Raw genomic sequence first — 23,837 nt, forward strand, 5'->3', positions numbered from 1 at the left:
TGTAGAGCAAGTCTGGAACAAAACACAAAAAGGGAGTTTTGCTTTGACGACAGATCTGAAAGCGTCTTCTTCTTTGATTTGAAAGGCCGCAGTCATGCCGTGATTGTACCTGGATCTATATGCGCCACTTTGCAGTTTGAGTCAATGTCTTTCTGACTATTCATCAGGCTCAAGGCTGAAAGCAGCAGGGACTTCACATCAAGTCTTCAGGGTCGGTTTCAAGCTGACGTCAAATATAAACATGCGCTGTGACCGCTGACGTCTGGCCAAAAAAGCAGATTTTCTTATCACATATAAGAGTATACAAGTATAAGAGCTTGTTACGGAAAGGAAAGAAAGACAGCACAGGCAAGTCGGTGGTCATGACTGAAAACTGCACTTGTCAAAGCGTTGCAGCTCCAGACTTGGCCAAAACAAATCCATAACTCATACACACATGTGCTTGCACACACACACACACACACACCCCCGTACAAAATGTTCCTCGACAGATATCGAGTCCCCTCACGCCACACAAACAGCCTCCTGCACTTATTGATGGTGACGCACACAGATGCACAAACACACCTCATATGGCATGGCTGTCACACCGGCAGCGCTAATTGCTCGCCACACAAAAGAGGGAGAAGCACAAAGAGAGACAGGGAGACAGGGAGGTGGGAATCGGCGGTGTCACTAAACGTACCCATCAGTGCTCTCCTCCTCCTCCTCTTCTTCTCAGCAGCCTTCTCTCTCCGTCCTCCTTATCACTGCACCTCCTCCTCCTGCCTTCCTCCTTCAGTGTCTTACAGAGAACGCCAGCACGCTCTCGTTCCTGCTCATCTGACTTCTCCTCCTGCTCTCCACCTCTGTCACTTTTTGCTCTCTGTTCATCCCCTCCTGTTTAACCTGATGGGCGTCTCTCTCTCTAACTCTCTCTCGCTCTCTCTCTCTCCTCCCCTCGTCCCTCGTTTGCCCAGTGGTGACATCACAGGGCAGTCTCAGGCATGCAGCCTGTTTATTCTGCAGCCCTCTGCTTTTCCAGGAACCAACGTCACACACACACACACACACACACACACACTGCACTCTCTCTCCTCACCCTCTATGCTCTCTCCCCGCTCGACCTGCTTTCCTTGCTTCTAAGGCCAAGGAAAACCCTCCACGCCGGTTGCAGTGCATCAAATATCTCCCACACGCTTGCAGGCGTCCCATTCGGCTGCATGTCTCCTTTGGGTCCCCCCTCCTCCCCTACTTATAATAACCATCTCTTTCTCTCACTCGTTCCCTCTTTCTCGTGTGGTTTTAATACTGTGTGTCCAAATTCCAGGCCTGGAATTTGCCTGCATTTCCCAAACAAATAAAACCACAAAATGGTTTCAGGTGAAGCAGAGTAAGGACTTTCCCTGCAGGGAGGCTCCCCCGATTATTAATACTGGGGGATCACAATAAAATTAGGGATTAGTATTCGACAACTGTTTGTTATTGGTTGTTTTCTGCCATCTCAGACGTTGCTACTGTAGCCTCTTGTTTTGACATTGTGCTGTTTTATCATCACGGCGTGTGCATGCATGTGCATGTTTGGACAGACATGTCAAGGTTTCTACTTTTGTCTGCAGATTTCATTCACACTTCTGCTCATTTTGTCATGTGTTTGACTGAGCCTTTTGCTAAAGCGTGTTTATCTTATCTTTTTAGCATTTTTTGACCTCGCTTGTCATATTTTTTATTTCTATTATCTGCTTTTATTGTGGAATATTTGAGGAAGTAAACTAAACTGCTGAGCATTTTGAATATATATCAGGTCGGAGCTGAAGCAGAACCATTTTTGAAATAAATTAACCATTCGTGTATCTTTTCAAACAAACAATTTGCAAAAAATGTTCTCAAATATGAGGATTTCTCATCTTAACTGATAACAAACTGAATGTTTTTGTGTTTTGGACAGTTGGCAGGACACGTTCAAGCAATGTGAACATGCACATCAACGATTTTGTGACAAACAATTGAACAATTAACGGAGAAAATAATTTTAAATAAATAAATAAAAAAGATTAATCAATAATGAAAAACATAATTAGCTACCACCCTTTAACAGGTCAAGCTCCATAAAATGCTCAATAAACATCGTTGATTAAAAACCTTAAAGAATACTGAGAAACCTGCTCTGAGAAAGAGCACACACACAGCACACACCCAAACTCCCACAAACATGACGGCAGATAAAAAAACATTCAGAAGTCGATCAGACTAACTTGGCTGCAACTTGACAAAGATAAACTCCGATATCAGCACATCTTTGTATACAAGCAGTGACGTCAAACACGTACCTCAGTTTACTGATGTGTGCCAGATACAAGACAATATGGGGGCGCTCAGAGAACACCAAAACAAAGACAAACGTGCCGTCTCGCGGGAGACCGGAGGAGCTTCCAGGAGTCTTACACAACTGACAATTTTAGCTTGAACAACGCGAGTCTGACAAGAGCAAAGACTTCAGTTCAATTCTAACGTTTCCTTTAGAATCTGAAGCCTGAAGGGAAACCTCTCATTTCTGTTCCTCTTCTTCTCTTTTAGCGTTTAAAAGTTTCCTTGAGTTTGGGATGGAACATTTTTGAAGCATGACGGGGAATCTCCACGCTGTGATTCAAACATCTAGACGTAGAAGTGTCTCTCCACCACTGTGCAATAATGACATCACGACAGGTCATTTCAGCTCTGACCCATTATTCCTCCACCTTTCAGCAGGGTCGTCGCCTCACTTCCCTCCGTGCTCCTTCTTCTTGCCCCGTCCTCCGGCCCCGCTCTGCGCCCTTCTCCACTCAGTCGCTCCCTCCCACCTTTCTTCCCTCAATCTCCCCGCAACAAATCACAATCTGTTAACAACCCCTCGGGCGCACTCCACAACTCTTCTAGCTCCAATTGCAGATCTATTTATACCAGACAATGCAGAGGGCTGGCGTCTCTGATTTGAGACTCAGTTCGCCGGGTGTATATCGCACGGTCTGACTGCCTGAGCTCAACACTCGTTAGGCTTAATAGATGTCACACGGAGGCGAGCAGAGCCGTTGAGAGCGGCCTTTGCAAAATTATCTTTTTGTTGTTGTTTTTTTTAACTACGCACAGCGATGACAAGGAAGGGGAGATGTTCTGCAGAGGGTTTCACAGTGCATTTAGCAGCAGGGGCAACAAGTAGCACATCTGTTGATGAAAATAGCTGCTGTCCGCTTACTGATTGGCCTCTGAGGGTGGGTCGGGTGAGCGTCAGCCCACTGACTGTTCGCCAAAATGACACTGTGACCTCTTGAAAAACAAGACAGAACTCCGGGCAGGGAGCAGTGAGGGCGTGACAGAGGGACGTGTGGAGCTGCAGCGAGTCTCGTTCTGCTGAGAAGCGAGCTCTGACTTGTCGCGGTCTCGGTCACATCGTACAACGGTCTGCAGCACCGCATCTTAAGAGGAGGGAGATGGGTGAACGCGAGGCAGAGACATAACACGTGAGACGTGAGGGGCCGACGTGTGAAGGTTGAGGGGCCCTACGTGCAGGAACGTGTTCACTTCCATGAGGATGTACATGTACATGATCCCCGTGGCCGAGCACTGTTCCCAATCTTCAATCTATGCTGACAGATGAAGAACTCAGATCAAAACCTCGTCCGATCCAAATATCACATCCAGTTTGCGGCTGAAACTACATTTCAATTTTCAATATTAATGAATCTGTTGATTCATGCTCCAAACATCGCTTGTTCCAACTCGTCTCTTGTGAGAATTTGCTTTTCTCTGTCAAATGTGAAACAATCACAGATGTTTTATATAAACACAAACACATTTTGTACCTGAACAATGAATCAATCAATAGGGAACGGCCCACCACACAGGTGACACCTTCAGGTTGGCTGTTTTGTCCAACCTACAGCTCAAACCCAAACATATTAGTGAGAGAGAAAAGAGCAAATCTTCACATCTGAGAAGCTACAACACGTGACTGTTCATTTTAATGCAAGAGTTCAATGATTCAACGTATAGTTCACCAGAATCTAAATGTTCGTTTGATTGACTTCCAGCACCAGCTCAAAGAGAGCCTAGTGAGGCTTCCTTGCCATGAGGTCAAGTTAACTGTTGAATAAAAGTTCACAGTGTCTCTTAAAACAACCAGCACAGCTCAGGTGTTTGCTTTGAGTCATGAAGCTCCCTGCAGGTGCAGCAGCCACTTCTTTGCATCCCAAAAGAAAGCTGCATGTTGTGCGTTAAATGCATCCACCAGGATCTGACAACATAAAGGATTACATAAAGATTAGATGACAAAGCATTCAGGACTTTAACGATGCAACAAATGCATTTTCTGTGAGGAAGCTACTCTGTAGTGGTGGAGGGATGCTACAGAGTGCAGTATAAATGCTCTCAGACAGGTGTACTCTGCTCGTCCTGTGAGCAGCCCATCCAAACAGTCCGGGTCACACATGCTACCGGCGCGGAGGCCCCAGCAGCTCCGTATCCAAGACAACAGATTTAGAGAATATCTGATGAAGCCACTCCAGCGAATTTCAATATTTTATCAGCGTAGCCGGAGGCACTGAGAAAATAACCCCAACAACAACACGAGAGCACATGTGAGGCTGCGGCGAGGTCGGGGACAAGAGGAAGACACCTCGGGTTAAAGTGAAGAGGAAACTGTTACTTATTTGTTCCTTTCAGAGCAACAGGCTGGCTGAGCTCACCGACCTGCTGACTGCTGCTCTGTGAAATCAACAGAAAGCTGAAGAGCAGCACGGGGGAGTAAATTATGAATCGCACTCTTACTGGCTGCATTATCTTTTCAGGGGAAAATCCAAATTGTACTCCGTGGTGGAACAGTTTAAGTATCCTCATTATGGAATTAGATAATGCATTATGCATATATTACCTCAGACTCGTTTCTCCTTCAGATTACCTCATCTCCATCTTTTCCTTTCACGTCTGTACTCTCGCCTCCCTCTATACAGCTTCATCTCTGCTCCCTCCTCCTTCAGCTATTGTAAATACAGTACAACACTTAATGGTCCCTGCAAAGGACACAGAATAGAGATTCAGATGTGGAGACCTATTTCTCCTGTATTTTCGGTCAGAAAGGTACCTCTGATTTGTTTTGGGACAGCCTGTCTCAGGAACTTGAGGTAAACACATCACCGAGATGCACAATTGCTTGTTTTGCTGTATATTTCCGGCAGCTGTTCCTCTTGAGATATCCGACAATTTAACATAAGCTCACAAACAGAGCGCCTACATTCGGGGCGTTTGTATTTCCATTCAACAAAATGGCACTGTGAGATAACTGCATCAATATAACGTAGAGGAGAGTAAGCATGGACTCTTTTTAAGACTTATAAAATCCCAGCTATCAGTTAGATAAACCATATCTGTGAGTTACAGTTGTCACAGTGCTGCAACATGAGAACAGGTATCTTTAAGGTGAGGACACTTCAATAATTGGACTGAAAACAATCACGACAATGAGACGCGTCCTCGCAACACCTATGCATGCAAAGGCACACAGGATGTGGTTAATAGTGAAATCACGTAGGTGCACACACACACACAGGCTTTGGTTTGCAGAAGCTCATGCACACACACACACAAGCACAGTGTCCAACCTGTTGGGATGTGGTTGAGCGCCGATGTCTTCAGAACCTCCAGCGGCTGCTCCTTTCCCAGGATCCCCTCTGTGGAAGAGAGAGCACATTCCGCTTCAAATATGGTCCGCAACATTGAGATGAGTTTCCAGCAACAAACCTGCTAATCAGGCAGTTAAGACCACAGTCCGAACGGACGGGCTTCAGGTCATCTGCAAAGCAGCGGGCACATGCCGCTGCGCCGCTACCGCCACCTGAGCGACCCCCTGGTCCATGACCGGCGAAAGCGCGCAAGCTGTTTACTTGCAGGGATGCTCGGCTGCAGAGGTGCTCTAATATAAGCTCGAAATCTGAGGGATACCGAGAGGGAGCAGCCTTCAACAGCTCGTGTGTGCGAGTTCAGTGTGCGAGAGGAGGGATGTTGGGGCTCGACTGATACTGCCTGTGCTCAGCATAGCAAATGTGGCTGGCAGCAGCAGCAGAGAGGGATGAAGGGTTGGGGGGAGGGGGTGGGATGGAGAGGAGGAGAGGGAGGGAGAGAGGTAAAAATAGCTCACCCTTTTGTGTATAACAGCACATGCGGAGCACGCACACACAACGCACACACATGCAGACACAAAGACACAGTGGTGCTGCTGCTGCGCTCCTCTCCTGCGCTTGTGCGTGTATGCATGCGTGTCCGTGGGTGTGTGTGTGCAAGTGTGTAGGCTGTAATTATAGTGGCAACATGAAAAGGCTTTTGTAGCTGCCGAGCCCTGGGAAGACATGGCTATAAAAAGCAGAGCGACAGAGATGGGGTGGTGAAGGAGGGGGAGGAGGAGGACGAGGAGGAGGAGGAGGAGGCATCGCAGGAGAGGGGGAAGACAGAGGTAAGGAGTGGAGAGAGGAGAGGGAGGCATGGAGGATGAGGCGATGGAGGAAAAACAAATATAAGGCACAAAAAGGGAGGAGAGAGAAGACTTGCACTGCAACTGCACACAAATCTGTGACTACTCACACACACATTCTCTATATACAGCAACACTACCCTTCAAAATGTTCTGTATTTCTGCATAAATGTGACCTAAAATAACAGCAGATATATACTGAGGCATATGAATAGCAGTATTATGCAACATTAAAGTCTCTGTTGGAAAAAGTCTGGGAACCTCTCGCTTATGTGTGAGCTTAGCAGTCCCTGCCTGAGTGAAAGAATATGTTGCATAAATCTGGGTGTTTACTATCAAAGTCTGGTCTTTACCATACAGGTTTGTGGAAGTGTGCAATACCTCCATCAAAGGAAATTCCTGCAGAGCTCCGACAAAAAGTTGTTGATGCTCACTGGGCTGGAAAATGTCATTAAACTATTTCCAGAGTTGGTCTTTCACCAATCTCAGAACCAATCAGCTTCCGTCTGATTCAGCCTCTGGGAGCAACGGCCAATATTTTGATCCTTCTGCTGCAGGACAAGACTTCCTGTTCCATGTGTACATTTTTGCTAATCTCTATAGACAAATATCTGCATATGAATGCAAATTCGTCTGTTCACAGAGATTAAGGCCTTCACCAATCTGCTGTCACACACAAATGGAGGAAATTCAGCACCATTATTATGCTGCCTGTCTAAAGTTTGCTAAAGGCCACATGGATGACCAGGAAAGCTCTTGGAAGGATGTTCTGTGGACGGACGAGAACTTTTTGGTTTAAATGAGAAGCGTCATGTTTGGCGGAAACCAAACGCTGCATTCCAGCTTCAGAACCACATCCCAACTGTGAAGCTCAGTGGTGGCAGCATCATGGTTTGGGGCTGCTTTGCTGCCTCGGGACCAGGGCGGCTCGCAGTCATTGACGCAACAATGAACTCTGGATTGTACCAGCAAATTCTACAGGACAATGTCAGGGTATCTGTACATAAACTGAAGCTCAACACAAGGTGGGTCATGCAGACAATGACCCTGAACACACAAGTCAGTCTCCCAAACAATGGCTACAGTAGAAAAAAGTTTTGGAATGACGGAGTCCAAGTCCACATCTTAATCCAATAGAAATGTTGTGAAAACACCTGAAGAGAGCAGCTCATGAATTGAAGCCAACCAACATCGCTGAGTTGAAACTGTTATTGCTGCACAAGAAGGTCACACCAGGTACTGACAGAAAAGATTCGCACACTTTGTCCGACAAAGATAATCAATGGTAGATCACTTTGCTCAACACAAAAAGAAAAAAAGCATGTTTTCGTGTGATTTGTTTAACTGGGACCTCTTTATGTATTTTTAGGATTTTGATGAAGTTCTAATCACATTGGAGATCACATTTATGCTGAAATATAGAAAATTCTGAAGGGTTCACAAACTTCCGAGCAGCACTGTTTGTATGTATTTTTAGCAATCATCAGCACCTGATCCATATATATTCTGAGCACAAGGCTTAAAGACATCTGAGGCGCGCAAACATGCAATTATTCCTTTGGATGGGAGATGAAAAGACATGTAAAATCCCTTTGGAGGAATAAAAGCGAGGAAAACAGGCGAGCGTCTCACTGTGCATGATCTATTTCTGGAATTCTCTCTGGACCAGACTGGCACAGACACACAGACACACACTTAATTAGCCATGAAGCTGGAGGATGCATCGCATGCTGATTATGTGTGTGTGTGTGTGTGTATTTGTCTCGCACCACCTTGCATGAATGGCTGCACCCCGATGCACCAATCCCTGTGAGGACTTGGGTGTGGACTTCGAACATCACGTTTGGTCCCGTTCAAACGAATCTCAACACACATGGGTTTATTTAGCTAAATCCCCTCACCAGTGGCTGCCAGACATTGCTGCTTGATGTCTTATGATGAAGGGGAAAAAAAACAACAACCTCAAAACAGGTGCTATTCAAATTCCAAACTTTTGCGAGACACGGGTCAAATCTGCAGCGTCACACACGTGCACCGTGTCAGATTTCATGCAAAAGGTGAGGAAATATTGCAAGAGCAGACAGGTGGTCACACCTCTCCAAAACAAACAGATCCACATCAATGATAGTTGATATCTCTTGACGAGCCTATTCAAATGACGCACACACGCTGCCGCATTTTGCAATGGAAATGAGGTGCATCTGTGTGCGATGACACCTGTGGCTCGGAGTAATTCTACGCCGTTTTTTGCACAAATTGCCTGTAGCAGCTTTACAGCTCCGACTTAAGTGTGGGGAATTAGGGGACGGATGTCTTTGTCTGCGGTTATCTAGACAAAGCGTATAAGCTTTCAGCCCAAACCACGAGGTTGAAACCTGAGACACATGTGGAGGGAGCACAGGTGTGTACAAACACACACATCCAACGGCGTAATGAAGCACCAAACCACACGCACAAGCACCACGTACTTGCAGAGAAGTGCCCTATACCTTGGCAACAGGGTCCATCAATCTTGAATGTAGCCTAGTTCCCCAGCAGCCCCCTCCTCCCTCTTTCTCCTTCTTTCTTTTTTTCTTTCTTTCTTTCTTTCTTTCTTTCTTTCCTCTCCTCTCTTCTTGGTCCCACTGGGCAAGCATCAGGAGAAGGGGAGCTATAAATAGCCTCGGCTAGCCTCAGGCAGAGAGTCAGTCAACTCAAGCTAATGCAGCTACCGCTCGTTGAAAACATGCATGTTATGATCTGCGCTGAAAACGGGGAGGGATGCGGGAGTAATGAGCTAACCGAACGGTGGAGAGTCCTCGCTCTAGCGCTGCATTGCGTAGTTTTGTGACGGCGTGGAAAGACGGGCGAGCTTGACCCCCGACTGCATACTGTATGTTGACAGAGGCCTTTGTTATGTAGGAGAAATGAGATGTCTGCCCGTGCCTCTGTGGCGTTTACAAAGAGAGACAGCGACAGAGAGAAAGGGAGGAAGGATGCTCCAGCCTCATTACATTCAGTGCACTTCCGTTCTGGCTGCTTCGTCCAGGGTGACTCCAGTGAGCAAGGTGAAGCAGACAGGAACAATACGATTAATCAAACACGCCTCTCCTTGAAGAGCCTTTTCCTCTGGGTCGCAAATTTGCTTCCCGAGGGCACCGGCTGACGTCACGGCGACTGATAAAAGAGAATGGGTGACCCCTGTGTGAGCCGCCACCAGTTTGCGTCCCGGGAACAGTCGGAAACAACCATCTGACCCTCATTTCATGCTGCTAGAGTTGGAAAAACACAGCGGTAATGCAATTTGGCATGGTGCTTATTTGTGCTTCTCGGTGAATGCCGTCATTTGATATAAAATCAAAAATTAGTTGGGAATTGGTAATTGTCTGTTTCAAGTCCAAAACACATTAAAGTCATGAGGTCAGTAGAACAATACAGAGACCAAAAACTACAACTGCAGAGATGCTGAAGCTACAAAAACACAAAAACGAACATGCATAGGAGTGAGCCTCAGACTCGAAGTGTTGCAATGTCTGCAGTTCAGATTTATTCATTTAATATGACCGTGGCTGTTGGATAAGCATTTGTACGTGAGTTATTAGCTCATTTATAATTTAAGGGGTGCAAATTTATGGGCATAAGCTGCAGCTTGAATAAGAGAGAATGGTCAAAGCAAAGCGGAGGAGGGTAAAACCTGCCGAGAAGACGACACCTTGGGTTCGTCTGATCGGACTTCAGAAATCCAAGTGAAAAGTTCTTTTGTTCCTGATCGACAAACATTATTTGATTTATATAAAACCAGACAGCTAAACTGAAATACACCTTTGACACTTGAGTTTCCTGCATCTAAATCTGCAGGAAAAATAATTTTTCTGTGTGAATTCTGGCATTCAGTATGATGCATGTCGGTGGTGACCGTGCAACATAATTAAATAACGCAACAAAACCATATAGAGGGTGTTGTAACACACCCCCCAAGCAGCCGTATTGGTGGTCCAAAGAACTTGAGCATCAATGGCAGAAAGCTATATTTCTAACCACAAGTTAGGCTATGAAAGGTGTTTCCCTGACTTTTACCCAGTGCATTCTGGGAGAGACTGCGGCCCCCTGCACTCACCTTGTGCAGCAAAATTATGTACAGAAAATGGACAAATGCATGAATTATTGAGCTAGCCCACACACACCACTTATCACACACACACACACACACACAATCTCTCTTTATTGAGAGCGTTTTTTATTTGCACACAGTCGATTCTTAAAGGACATCCATGATGGTGCCACACGCGGTTGCTAGGCGATTTGTAATGCAACCGTAAAGCCTCGGTAACAGGGCCTAATGCCTTACAACAACAAACACCCACAATATGTGAGATGACAGTTGCTCCGCAGCTACTATGCATACAGAGTAACAGGTGCACCGTTTAACATTTGGTATATTTTCACTTTTTCAAGCATTCGTATGTTTCAAGTCGCAGCGACGATCATCCTCTGATCCGTTTGTATAACGGTTGTACTTCCTTGATGCCCAGGCCAGACATCCATGCTTCCTGTCAAGCACTGTGGAGCACAATGTCAAAAGGCACAAGGATAGGGCTCTGAGGCGGCAGTGTAAACCGTAATTGCCGTTGACAGCTCGTTGGCAGAACACAGTGTATCCCGTTTCTCAGCCGGGACGAGACAAAAGACACAGGGACAAAAGATGCGTCCCGTTCCTTTCATTAGCTCTCTCTCCTTCTCTGCTGTTTCTGTACTAATACCAATTAAAAACAGAGCTTTTCTGAAACAGCACTCTGTATAAAGGCCATGATTGGAGGGGGATGGGTGCGGCAGGACAAGATGGGTGCTGCGCCCCATTTGCACAAGGACAAAGCTGAGCTTGTGCATGTAGGGGGTCGAGCGTTGCACAAGAAACCCCCCTGGGTTTGTTCTGGGATGGACTGTTAGTCATGTTCAGCCAAGTTGGTGGCACATGGGAGGACAGAGCTGACGAACTGTCTGGCTGGCAGGAACCTCATCTCTGTTCGCCGGGTTCAGCGAGGGAGGGAGGGTGCAGCATTGTGGGAACACGCCGCTGAAGTGCATTTTGCAATCTGCCACAATTTCATAATTTGGTTTTGTAGAATAGAAACAACATGTCAGCACAAGTGGACGGCAGGCAAATGTGACAATAAGGCTTAAATTACCCTGAATAGGGCTCGTGCTCGCATCACACTGACCGGCGCACAAAAGAGGCAGCCGTTGTGTCATGCATGCACTCGTCCAGTGCTCCATTTTTAGCCACACGGCAACAAACCACTCGATCGTGAAGAGGAGAATCAACACGGGAGACCAAAAATAATGACTGTTTGTTCGCCATGCATGCACGTGCGCATATCTCGTGTGTGTGTTTCTAAAAATAGACTCAGGGATAAGCCGGGCCCTCTTTATTGCAGCGAAAACTTTTAACCCTTTCACCCCCGGATTTAAGCAATGTGACTGTGCGCATGTGGATAAGAGGGCGAAAAGGAGTGACTGGATGGGTCCAGCCTGGAGAGTAGGATGAGAGAGATGTAAATTTAATGCATTAACCATCTTTACACTTTGGCCTGACAATCACATCTCTGTGGGCAACCACTGCTGAGAAACTTTTACTTTTATTTTACTTTTGAGAAGATGGCAGATTAGGAAGCGTCCTTTCTCCTCGGCTCATCTCAACAGTTTTGTATCTGACATAATATCCCAGAGGAAACCACTGCCTTATTGTGGCAGCTCTAGTGGACCAGTTAGGATTCATGTGTCTTGCTCAAGGGCACCTCACTTTCTCTCACTCTCATTCACTTCACTTCCATTTACCAGCCAGTACAAGCCAGTGATCTTCCAGTCCACGTCAGTTCCTTTAATCTCTGTGCCACTGCTGCCCCGTTAATAGTATCTGGCAGGTGTAATAAAAAGCAAATCCATAATATAGACTTATAGCTATCCAGAGATTTGTGTGCGAACTGTACTGCAGTGTTTATCAAAGACTGGCGTGAGACCCGAATATGGTTCAGATCAGGGCTCGAGACTTCGTCCTTGAGGCAGCAGAAAATGTGTTTGGGATGAACTGCTGGATGAAACAAGACTTTTGTCTGTATGTTTGTATGTATAATTAGCGCTTAGCAGAAAACAAACTGAACCAAACGCTGACGACAACGGAGCACATCTTCTCATGCGCTCGTTGTTTTTGTCAGGCAGTCTAGTTGGTTGATTTTGTGATGTTGCTCGGTAGATAGCGCTATCAGAGCTAACTGCTTTCAGAGCTAACAGATAACAACACTAATAGAGCTTACAGCTAACAGGGCTAATAAAACTAGTAGAGCTAACAGCGAACAGAACTAACAAAGTTTTCAGCTAACACAGCTAATAAAACGAGCAGAGCTTACAGCTAACAGAGCAAATAAAACTAGCAGAGCTAACAGTGAACAGAACTAATAAGTTTTCAGCTAACAGAGCTATTAAAGGTAGCAGAGTTAACAGAGCTAATTGAGTTTACAGCTAACAGAGCTAAAGGATCTTACAGATAACTGAGCTAACAAAACAAGCAGAGCTAATAGCAAACAGAACTAAGACGTTTTCAGCTAACAGAGCTATTAAAGATAGCAGAGCTAACAGAGCTAATAGAGTTTACAGCTAACAGAGCGAATGGATCTTACAGATAACTGAGCTAACAAAACTAGCAGCAATAACAGCTAACAGCTTAGAGTCAGAAGTACTTCAGTTGAGTACAGATTGGAGGTAAAAGTACTTTGACTTTAATGTTATAGACACTTTACATTAGTGTTTACATTTAACCAAACTTCTGTCAGAGATGAAAGCTAACCAGAAAGATTTACTGCAGTTGTGTACTTAAATACAAAACTGAGGTACTTGTACTTTGAAAAAAAAAAGTATATGTAGCTTAGCTTTAACTGTTGCACAAACTATGTCACTAACAACTAACAACAACAGATGGCAGAAACAAAGCAAAGAAACAAAATTTTGAGATTTTGGGCTGTAAAATTATTCTGGAGAAATAAGCATTGTAAAAAATGACAATCCAACCACCACAAGGCAAAAAAAAAAATCAAAGCTAAATCTCAAAATCCTGAGTGAAATCTTCTTTCTGTCCCTGCCTTGTATGATGAGGCACAATACGAGACAGTCAGCAGTAGGGGGATGGAGCTGGAGCCTGAGTTTTATTAGAGCCTGCCCTAATAAACCTGCAAGATTAGTTTTTGGCCACGGCAACAATTACCTTGAGAGGGCCAGACACAGCCTCCAGGACTTTTTATCACCTCAGATTGGATCGTGAGGACAAGCATGGACAACACAGCAGGAGCAGAGGCTTCAGTCCAACACAGTGTTTCCCCCGCTATTGCCTCAAGGGGCCTGCTGACTCCCCCGAAAGAAACCACATATTTTATTCATATTACGCTGTGAATTATTCACATTCAGAGACATCTATGTTCAGAGACCTCTATTTTGAAATTACATGTTTGTTTCTGCTTCCTTCTTCTTCTCTCTGCTTTGTTTCTGACAGTACAAATTATGATATGAATGGTGTAACGCCATAACTCGATTATCTCTGTGCTGTCTCTAAGCTGTCATGATGTTACGCTGTCTAGTTGATGCTAAGTATGAAGCTAACTGGCTAGCATATGCAGAGCAGAGGTGAGACTGGTGACGTGAAAGGAACACCACTGTAAGTGCAATAAAGGCTTCCCAACAAAAGTGAATTATTAATGTAAGCTGTCTAAACCCACAGCGGAGGAGGATGCTCCAAGCTCTACTGCTGCTACTGGGTGAAGTCAGTGAAAACGGTATTTGTGCGTCTCTTTTGTCAGTCGTCCCACAGCAGCCAGGGAAAAGCCCTGCATCAGGGCACCAGGGAATAAACATGTGTGTCTCACTGCATGGTCGTAGTGCTGCTTACGTCAGCGGTAGTCCCTCACCATGTCTGCCAAAGCTCCGCGCTGACCGATTCAGAATAAAAGATTTAAAGGAATGGTTGGATATTTTGAGAAATTGGCTTTTTTCCTTTTCGCCAAGAGTTAGATGAGAAGATCGATACCGGTCTGTATCTCTGTGTCTGTATGCTAAATAGTAGTGCTAATAGTGTGTGTGTGTGTCTGTGTGTGTGTGCGCGCGTCTAAAGCTTCTAACAAGCACGAAATCCATCTACGCCTTCTGACCTGTTTCCTGTGTTGGAAGAATTATTTTAATTCTCTAACATCTTCAGAATTCAGTGTTAATCTTTATTTCTCAATTTCACCATTTGTGTTTGATTTGATGAAATAGTTTAAAGCTGGTCTGCAGGTGTACAAACGGAACTGTTAACATTTTTTGGCACAGTGGCGTTCTCTTTTCACCTGGGTGCCTAAATATAATCTTGACTAATTCAAGCACAATTTATGAGTAGTTTGTATGAGATTCAAATCTGTATATCCAAAGCAGCAAGTCCACCTGCGCCTGAAGCCTGATGACACATTATCTAATCTTGGGTACCGGCGCGAACGATGCCATCTCCTGCCCCGACTCATTAGTGTTCATTTCACTTTGATTCTCCTCAGATTTTGTTGTTTTTCAAGGCAGCGTAAACCTGGAAACTGTTGCGCTTGTAACCTAGATACAGCTAAGCCTTCGAGGAAAGGAGCACTGTGTCAAGTTCACCGGTTCAGAGCCATAAAAGGCGCTCACGCCCACACAGGCCCTGCAAAATAAAGCAGTAAAAATTCAACCTGAACACAGTTTGCATCCTGTTGTAGACCTGCTTTTGTTCGTGGAATGTGTTCAATTCTAATTTTTGCATAGAACAATGTAAAGTGCAAACCTCTCATTCACAAATAATCACTTACTGTACCTGGCACTTACTTACCAACCACTTACTGGTCTAAGTGTGTGTGTGTGTGTGTGTGTGTGTGTGTGTGTGTGTGTGTGTGTGTATGACTCATGTGCAGACCCAGTTCTTGTTCCAGTGGTGAGCACTGCAGACTTTCCTGGAAAGCTGGTGCACTTCTGACTAAGACAAAAACAAATCTTTGCCAGCTAGTGGCATCACCTTCCCTCTTTAATAAGGCACTGTAACACCTGAGGAGGCCGGCTGCTCTTTTTAAACTTCTGTTTTCATTTTCACTCACAGCTCACGCTGCCTGCATCAATTTCACAGCGGAGCATCAGAGGTGAACACGGTTTCTCTTTCTTTATGATGGTGGTAAAGGGATGAATATGAACCTATGCTTCTTATACGTTTCTTCTTATGGTATAAAAAGATATTCCACTTGCCAATAAGGAAATATGGTCCCATCTAATGTTAATTAGTCTAATTAGCAATTTACAATAATAAAAATATTCTTTATTCTAGGGATGATGAAGGCATCACAACATTATGTTCTATTAGGAAAAATAAACCCGTCAATCTAAAAATACAGCATTTATTGCATCTGTAAGATTAATATTATTGATCACTGTATCTGCCACAAGTATGAAGAACCGTATTATTGGTGCATCTCCAATACAAAGTGGTCTGGGTATATGCACCTGTCATGTCCTATCATCTCCACTGTTTCATTCTTACTCATTTATTCTACATCAGACATTGGTTTATCTTTGTTTTTGTCACTGTCCTTTCCTTCTCAACACACAGGAGCATGCGGTTTGTGTAGTCTTCCTTCCTTCTATCTGGATAGAGGGCAACCCGGATTGTCGCCAGGAACTGATAAGGGTGCTTGGCAGGTGACCACAACCACAGAGGGGCCCCAGAGAGTCATGGGAAAGAGGCAAACACTTGATGATGAACCCTGAGGTCAGACATTTCTGAGTGAGGGCTAATGTACAGCAAATGAAACCTTCAAAGGCCCAAACACAATCAGCAGTTGACTGATTTTAAATGACTTTGCCGTCAGTTGGTCATTTATGCTTCGGTCCAACACAGAAGTTCAACAGTTCAGCTTAAACAAATTCATGACTGGCAAGCAGGTGGCGCTAGTTAATCACCACGCTTCTGCTTGTGTGTGTGTCTGTTTTTATTGAATACTCCATATTTAGCCTAACTGCTATCGACAAGTGCGATTCATCCTGAGCGTGACATTTACAGAAACCGCCCCGCTCAACCAAACACCGTCAACATGTTAGCTCATTGCTAAGCACGAGTGCAAAACAAATGTCGCCAGCTAATGTGCTAAAGCTCTCTGTACACAGAGTAATCACTCCTGTGCAAACACTCCAGGCTGTTTGCTGATACGTCCACAAAAAGACTGATGTGATGGCCTCTTCGGCCTGACCCGCCTTTTGTTCTGGCAAATATAAACCCGACAAAGCGTTTTTACATTTCACTTTTCTAAGAAGAGATTTATGGTAAATGATATTTAATCTAAAAATCCCACCGCTGCTGTAATAAAGAAAATGAGTAAGTCCTGGATCAAAAAAAAAAAAAAAAAAACGTGCGTGCTAGTAAGCTCATTTGCAGATTACAAAAATGGCACACAAGCAGGCAGGCACGCATGCACGCTCGCAAAACACCCGCCAGAGCTGCTGCATGAGGGTGAACATGTAGGGAAACACACACACACGCACACACACACACGCACACACACACGCACACACACACACACACACACAGCTTTACTTACAGGGCTGGTTCATGATTGTAAATAAGTGCAAAGCAAGAAAAAGAAGTTGGCAATTTAGGATCGCACTGCAAACACAAGAGTACAACAAAGCCGAGGATCTGAAAGTCTCATTGTTCACCCTGAGAACAAAGCCAATGTTGTTTAATTACACTCAATATAAAACAAATTCAATTTAACAGCGGCAGCAGCAGACAACCCTGATGCAACCAGAAGCCACAGCATCCATTTCCTCGCGTCTATTTTTCAAAAGAACAATTAGAACAGAGAAATGGAAATGATGCATCTCTTAAAACAGCACAAATTCCTTCCCCTGCACTTCTGTAAACATCACTGCCGTAGCCCGGGAAGCGCCACAAGGCCAATTCCTCACATTTCATGTCTTTAAATGTCTCTTGGCTGCTTGTTTCTGTCTCTCAACGCGCACCACCATCCAACAAGTGTGTCTCTAAGCTGTCATTCAAACGAGAGAAGCAACACCTCAAATTGACGCCCACGCTCGGCAGCACTCTGAGGACCGGGATCGTCTCCTCTGAAGGCTTTTCGGAGGCAAACGAGACAGTGAGAAACAGCAGCAGCAGGTATAAATCGTCTCTCCTGGACTCACACAACAGATCACAGCTACTTCTGTTTTGGCGGGAGGTGAGCGGACGCGGGTGACGCTGGGCAGATCCTCGGTTGCCCTGTTTGGCCCTGGTGTGGGAAGCAAACTGTGAAGACGAGAGGTAAAGCAGGGCAGGGCGGGAAATTAAAAATGGGCTAAATCCTCTTATATTTTAACAGGAGCTGGTTAGTTTATCAGCTGCTGCAGCCCGTGGCCAGAAAGGAGTGAAATTTCCTGCCTTGGCTGTGTTCAGAGCTGGGCACTGACTCAACATCACTGTTTGTCTTCATCCAATAGAATTGTATTATGATAAAATAATGATTGAGGTACCAAAAATTAGAAAATAAAAGCAATTATTTATCTGTAAAAAGCTGGTTTGCTTTCATTTAATTTTTTTTTTGCCATTTTTATACATGAAGCTTTACTCATTGAGTCTAATGAAAGTTGTATTATGGGAACTGTCCAATGTTTTTAGAGCTTGAACCCTATTAGGGACTAAAACTCAGGATATCTCGGCCTCTGTTGCTTCAATTTTGACCATTTTTATTCCATCGATCTCTCATGAGGCCTCTTTATGAAAGAGAAATGCTAAATCAGTGGACAGTTCTGAAACTCAGTGATGCAAAGGACTAAATTTAACTCCATTAAAGTTAATTTACTGCCTTGATTTTAAATATAACAACTATATTTTCGGACTTTACTCTTTATCATTCTTTTAAATTGCAAAATTGTGTAAAAAAAAGAAGAAATACATATTAAGATGTGTCATAAAATGAGCTATAAGCATCTGCAGGACTGGTTAGATTTAATCTTTAAGACATTTCCAAATAATTATAACTTCTAAATATGAAAGAAATAAGTAAAGATCATAAAAACTCAGTTAAAACAGACTCCTGAATATTATTTGCATGTTTCATCAAACTTTACTGCGCGTTAGCATGTATGTCGAGGTGGCGCACACACCTCAACCATTTAACATGTCGTTGTGCATCAGTTAGCGCTAATCACTCTGAAAATCATGTGTTGGGATTAGCGGGGCATTGCTTCAGTCAGGCCTGTTCGTCGAGGAGACGAGTGAACGTGTGGGGGAATTAGCTGAATGGTAACGGTTGAGCCGCACTAATCTGAGGTTGATCTAACGACGTAATGTGCTTGGCCCTTACTCGGTGAAAGCGAGTCGACACACTCACGAAGCATCTTCTCTGGACGCGACTTAAACACTAGAGTACGAGACGCCTGCTCCGCCCGCCGCGGCGCGTTCACGTGTCGGTGATGGAGATGTTGGAGGGCTGATGATGCCGGCTTAGGCCGCAGCTCGCTCGTGTCCCTCGGGGCCCAGTGGTTACCTCAGCTGTGGTATTTATAGTGCACACACTCCCAGGTGTACAAAGTAAACACGGTCGACGCTGTCAGGTACCACACCGACCGGGGCAGGAAGCTAACCTTTTCATCTGCCAGCTGCTCGCCGAATAATTCATCAGCTCACTAAAACACAAACCGAAGCTTCTAAACTGAGCTTGATTAGGTGTCAAAGAGGAACGTAGACTCTCTTAATGAGCCCGTGTTATGGACTTTTTCTCTCACCCTCTGGAGCTCATTCATATTGAATCAAGCCAATTAGCAGTCATAAGACCAGATTAAAATGTTTTATTGCGTTTCAGCGAGCCTCGATCTGTCTGTGTTCAAAATGTTCACATACATCAACGTGGCAGACGGAAGAGCGTGGAGGTTTCCCTCAATGTGACTGTACTGAGGAGCTGAATTCGCATTACTCCGCACGTGACGGTTACAAATTTTGTTGAAGATTCCTGACGCGTTTCAGCAGCGGTGATGGATCGGTGTTTCCTCGGCGCTGAGGCCGAGAAGGTGCTGCATGATTACATCGCCAGTCCGCCGTTCTGTCGCTTCTAAAAAGCGGAGTCCTCCCAACAGAGTTATTTCCTTTCAAGTTAATCTCATATGTTTTATCTGCATCCTACGCTGGTATTTGTGCACTTAAGTTACAAATAAGAACAGTCCTATTTTGATAACTTTTGCTCAAAATTTAAACCAAAACCTTTACAACAAGTCCGACGAATAAAACTCTGATTTAAGGAGCATTATCTAATCCTGAAATCAGGGTGACCCGATGAATGAACGGCTCACTTAAGATTATTAGTTGGATATAAGGCCAACAAACCTCACAAAACAAGAGGTACTGTATAAAGGTAGTGACGTAGCTCTTACCTTGGTGGCTGTGTGATGTCATCGCTGACAGGTCAGTCAGGTGGGCGTCCACGCAGTGCGGCAGCTGAGCACCCGGCTCGGTGTGCGTGTTGCAGAACAGACGTGTGTTTGTGCAAGTGCAGACGTGATCTACAGAGTGGCGATCAGGAGGCTGTTATCCTGCCAGAACTGTGGATGTCTGGGAGTGTGTGTGAGTGTGTGTGCGTGTGTGTGTGTGTGAGTGTGTGTGGGTGTGTTTGTGGGGGGGTTTGAATGTGTGTGTTCAGGCTGATCCAACACTCAGGACGGTCCCTCAAGAATCCCTCAAGGCTGGAGACAGGAAGCAGACGACCAGCAGCAGCAGCCAATCCCCATGAGGCTTTTGATTTGGCTACTCCAATCAGAGCGGCAGATCGCTGTCTAGCACCGGTACCAACCTATCAGAGAGGGTGAAAAGGATAATGTGGTTTCTGATGTAATAATGTCGGTTTACATCTGATTTTTTAAGCAGTTTTATTCACGTTAGTTTGGAATCTGCATACAAACATCAATGTGTCATGGCAGTGTTTACATAAACAAGATGTATTCTGTTGGATCAGCTTTGGTGGTTCTGCTGTCGGGCCACGAAGGATCCACATTAAACACAGCTTCTTGTTAGCATTCAGTGTTTCCACTGTCATGTACATTCACTCAGTCATGGTGGGCTGCCAGCTCATCTTTTACTGTCCCGCGGCCTCATGTGAACTCAGTGAGTCTCATGCAATGAGGTTTACAGAATGTACATTCGTGGAAGGGAGAGCACTGATGTCAGGATGAGCTGAGGCATCGGAATCAGCATCAGAGGAGAGGAAGCTGGATGGGTGAATCCCCAATGCCTGACACACACACAGCTCATTTTCCAGTTATTTATATTATTGATCTTTGAGTGACAACTGTTGACTGAAGCCCAGGAATCCTCTTACGCTACAGAGCTGATATGACTCGGTCATCTGTAATCGTGACAAGAACTCTTGACAGTTTTACATCCATCAAAGCAATTATCATAATTTAACAACCCAGACCTGCAGCTGAGGATTATTAGGTTAATAATAAACTATGGATAGTAGATTACAAGTATCCAACACCTTAGAAAACATCATTGTGATACACATTTGCACATTTTACAACCACAAGGCCCAGCTTTGACACAATGCGAGCATGATGATGGAGAAACATCAGTCTCGTCTCCACATGCTCTATATGACTGTGTGTGTGTGTGGCACGCGCACGCTCAGCTGAGAGGTTGCGTCCTGCTGAGTCGGGCGCAGAGACACGTCTGAAGTGTTTGACAAATATGAGCAAAATAACTGATGACAAAACTCGTTAAGAATGGGATTGATTGCGCAGACGCCAGCAGCAGCAACTAAAGCCCACTGAAAGGGCTGAATTTTCCATATAATGCACGCCGCATTGACGGCTTCATGAATGAACGAATTATCTTTATTTACATTGCACTCTAAGACGCTCTGCAAACACACCAACACAGGCAATGTTGTCAAAGTAACAGGTCTGTGTCACGTGAGGGAACTGAGGGGTACCTTAACGGTTTAAAATGTCGCAAACTGCCATCATCCAAACAAGTGCTTCAAATCGTGTTAAAAATAACATGATATAATAGAACTTCCTGCATTAACACATATATACGTGATAATAACAGTTATCTAGAGAGTGTGTGGACTAAAATGCACTAATAAGTAAGACATGTAAACTCATTAAAACATGCAATAATTAAGATCAGTGCATATGAAGGAATGATGGCATCAAACGCCACCAAATTTCAGTCCCCGGACCCCCCGACCTGGCGACTGCACATCCTTGTTGATTGACTGACTGAATAATAAATAATGGTTTCAACTCGAAGCAGTCTTAAGAATAGTAAACTTCTAGATCGCCATCACTTAACGACTTTAAGACATTTATTTCCTGTTTTTTAATCTGGGCCAATTATGCGATCCTGCTCCTTCAAAGGCATCCCAGGGTTTTTTTGAAGTAAAATACTGTTGCCTTACGAATCCAAGACCACCGTCGGAATCTCCGTACGACCTCAAGTTCGACCTCGCGCTTACACTGCAAGAAGCTGTTAACCAACCGGGCAATAAATTGCTTGTCCCGGACATAGTTTCTGTTTGACTGGGGAGAAAAAACATGGAAAAAGTATGATGTATTACTTCCATCGTAGCGATGTTCTGTCTGTCTCCGTCAGAAACCTTTAATCCTTTTATTTCTTTGGGGGATAAACGATCTTTTCTTTGTTTTGGGAATAACGGATGCTTTTTTTTTGCTGTTTCTGGAAATTCGTGATTGTTCTTTTCTTTGTTTTCGGAGAGTAGCCCGAATCCTTCGAGCCTGGAGCAGGAGTGTCAGATGTAATCACGGCTCGAGCCCTTAGCAAGTCGACTTTACCACCACAAATAGAAGGGGCAAAACTGCCCGAGGGCGAGGCGGGTGGGGGGGTGGCGGAGCAATGGGGCCAGCGTGCATGTTCACGCCCTTGTGTGTGTGTGTGTGTGTGTTGGCAGAGGTCTCTGAGGTCCTCTGAAGCGGGATGGATGTGTGTGTCTGTGCGCACTTAGGGGGGTGGGTCTCAAGACAAGAGGGCCAGACAGTGCAGCCGCAGGGCGAATTGCCCCCCAAAAAAGTCGGTCACTGCACAACGCACGCACACTCGCGCTTTGTGATGGGAAAGCAGAGCAAGGAGGGGTGGGGGAGAAACGTGTGTGTCACAGGGAGTAGCTGACACTCCAGGGGGGCTTCATGCAACACCATTCTCCCAGGGCATCTCATCTGTCTCGGGAGGGGGATTCGTGTGTGTGTGTGTGTCGAGGGCCATTGTCCCTAAAAAGAGCTTGCTTGATGCAGGGTGACAGATCTGGGGAGACAAGCCCTGAAGCCTGAAGTGAAACAGGATAAAAACACAGACGTGGTGGATGGGTTAAAACCAGAGCTACTGCACCAAAACTAGCAAAAAGTAATCATCAACATCCAGGAAGCAGGCAATTATGACACAAGCTGCTGTCACAAGAAAAGGTGGGTGCACTCAGTTAGCTGCCCCCCCAGTCCGAACTCTAACTCCCTCACATATCTGAAGCCACAATTCACCGTTTGTTGCGGTTATTTCCTGCTAAAAGTCGCTCAGTGCCGCCGTACTGCGCTGCTTTGATGTCGCTTTAACAGCTCCAACAAGCCGAACGCCCCCATTCACAAAAAAAAAAAAAGATTGACGCATGCAGAGAATTACCACCGCCCATCCCGAACCATTCACACACTCGAACACACACTCACGCAGGCCTGCGCCTTCATTTTACGCATTTTTCTCGCCAATAACGGAGGAATGAGGCGATGGAGGCGCGCGGGTCTGTGTATGTAGCATTAAACCCTAAGGCTCGGCCGTGCACTAAAAATAGCTCAGCAACAATCGGCATAATAAACATCGCCTGCCCCCCCCCCCCCCCCCCCCCCCCCCCCCGCCTTGTTGCCTACACACTTCCCGCCCGCTTCAGCGCAACAAACCGTCTGGAAATGTTGAGCTAAACGGTTTTAAGATGTGGAATCAGTCCTACCAGAAGCAGATACGAGTCGTGCTCGCGAGCAGCCGCGAAAAAAGCGACCTGGACGCGGCAGCCGATGCGGAGCGGAGTGGAAACTTCAGCCGGACATTGTTTTGATGAATCCTGTGTGTGTGCAGCGCATCCCTGCCTGAAGATCAACATCAAAGCGGCGCAGCTCGGCTACACGTTCATCCCGCGAGGACACGAACGCACCAGCAGCTCACCTACACGCGCCAGGAGGAAGCCAGCGTCCCAACATGCGTCCCGCGGCGCGGTTAGTCCTCTCCCATGTTCACTCCGGGGCTTTTCTCAGCGCAGGAGGGGGGACGAAGAAATTCATCTCCTGACAGATTCCGCCA

The 23,837-nt window shown here is 45.4% G+C and overlaps 1 protein-coding gene across 5 annotated transcripts in view; it reads right to left on the reverse strand.

The window, feature by feature from the left end:
• LOC121627240 (histone deacetylase 4-like) overlaps positions 1–23,837 on the reverse strand; it is a 56,930-nt gene extending 33,093 nt beyond the window's left edge. For 2 of the 5 annotated variants that reach the window (XM_041966033.1, XM_041966029.1), the window contains exons 1-3: positions 23,703–23,833; positions 19,913–20,328; positions 5,613–5,681 (exon numbers count right to left, since the gene is read on the reverse strand). In XM_041966033.1, coding sequence (XP_041821967.1) covers positions 5,613–5,681; positions 19,913–19,934 — 91 coding nt within the window. In that variant the 5' untranslated portion in view covers positions 19,935–20,328; positions 23,703–23,833. Of the gene's footprint in view, positions 1–685; positions 828–5,612; positions 5,682–19,912; positions 20,329–23,490 lie in introns of those variants that run through there. The other 3 variants (XM_041966030.1, XM_041966031.1, XM_041966032.1) reach the window with 3 other exon arrangements.

The sequence above is a fragment of the Chelmon rostratus genome, chromosome 24 (assembly GCF_017976325.1).
Source record: "Chelmon rostratus isolate fCheRos1 chromosome 24, fCheRos1.pri, whole genome shotgun sequence".
Taxonomy (NCBI): domain Eukaryota; kingdom Metazoa; phylum Chordata; class Actinopteri; order Chaetodontiformes; family Chaetodontidae; genus Chelmon; species Chelmon rostratus.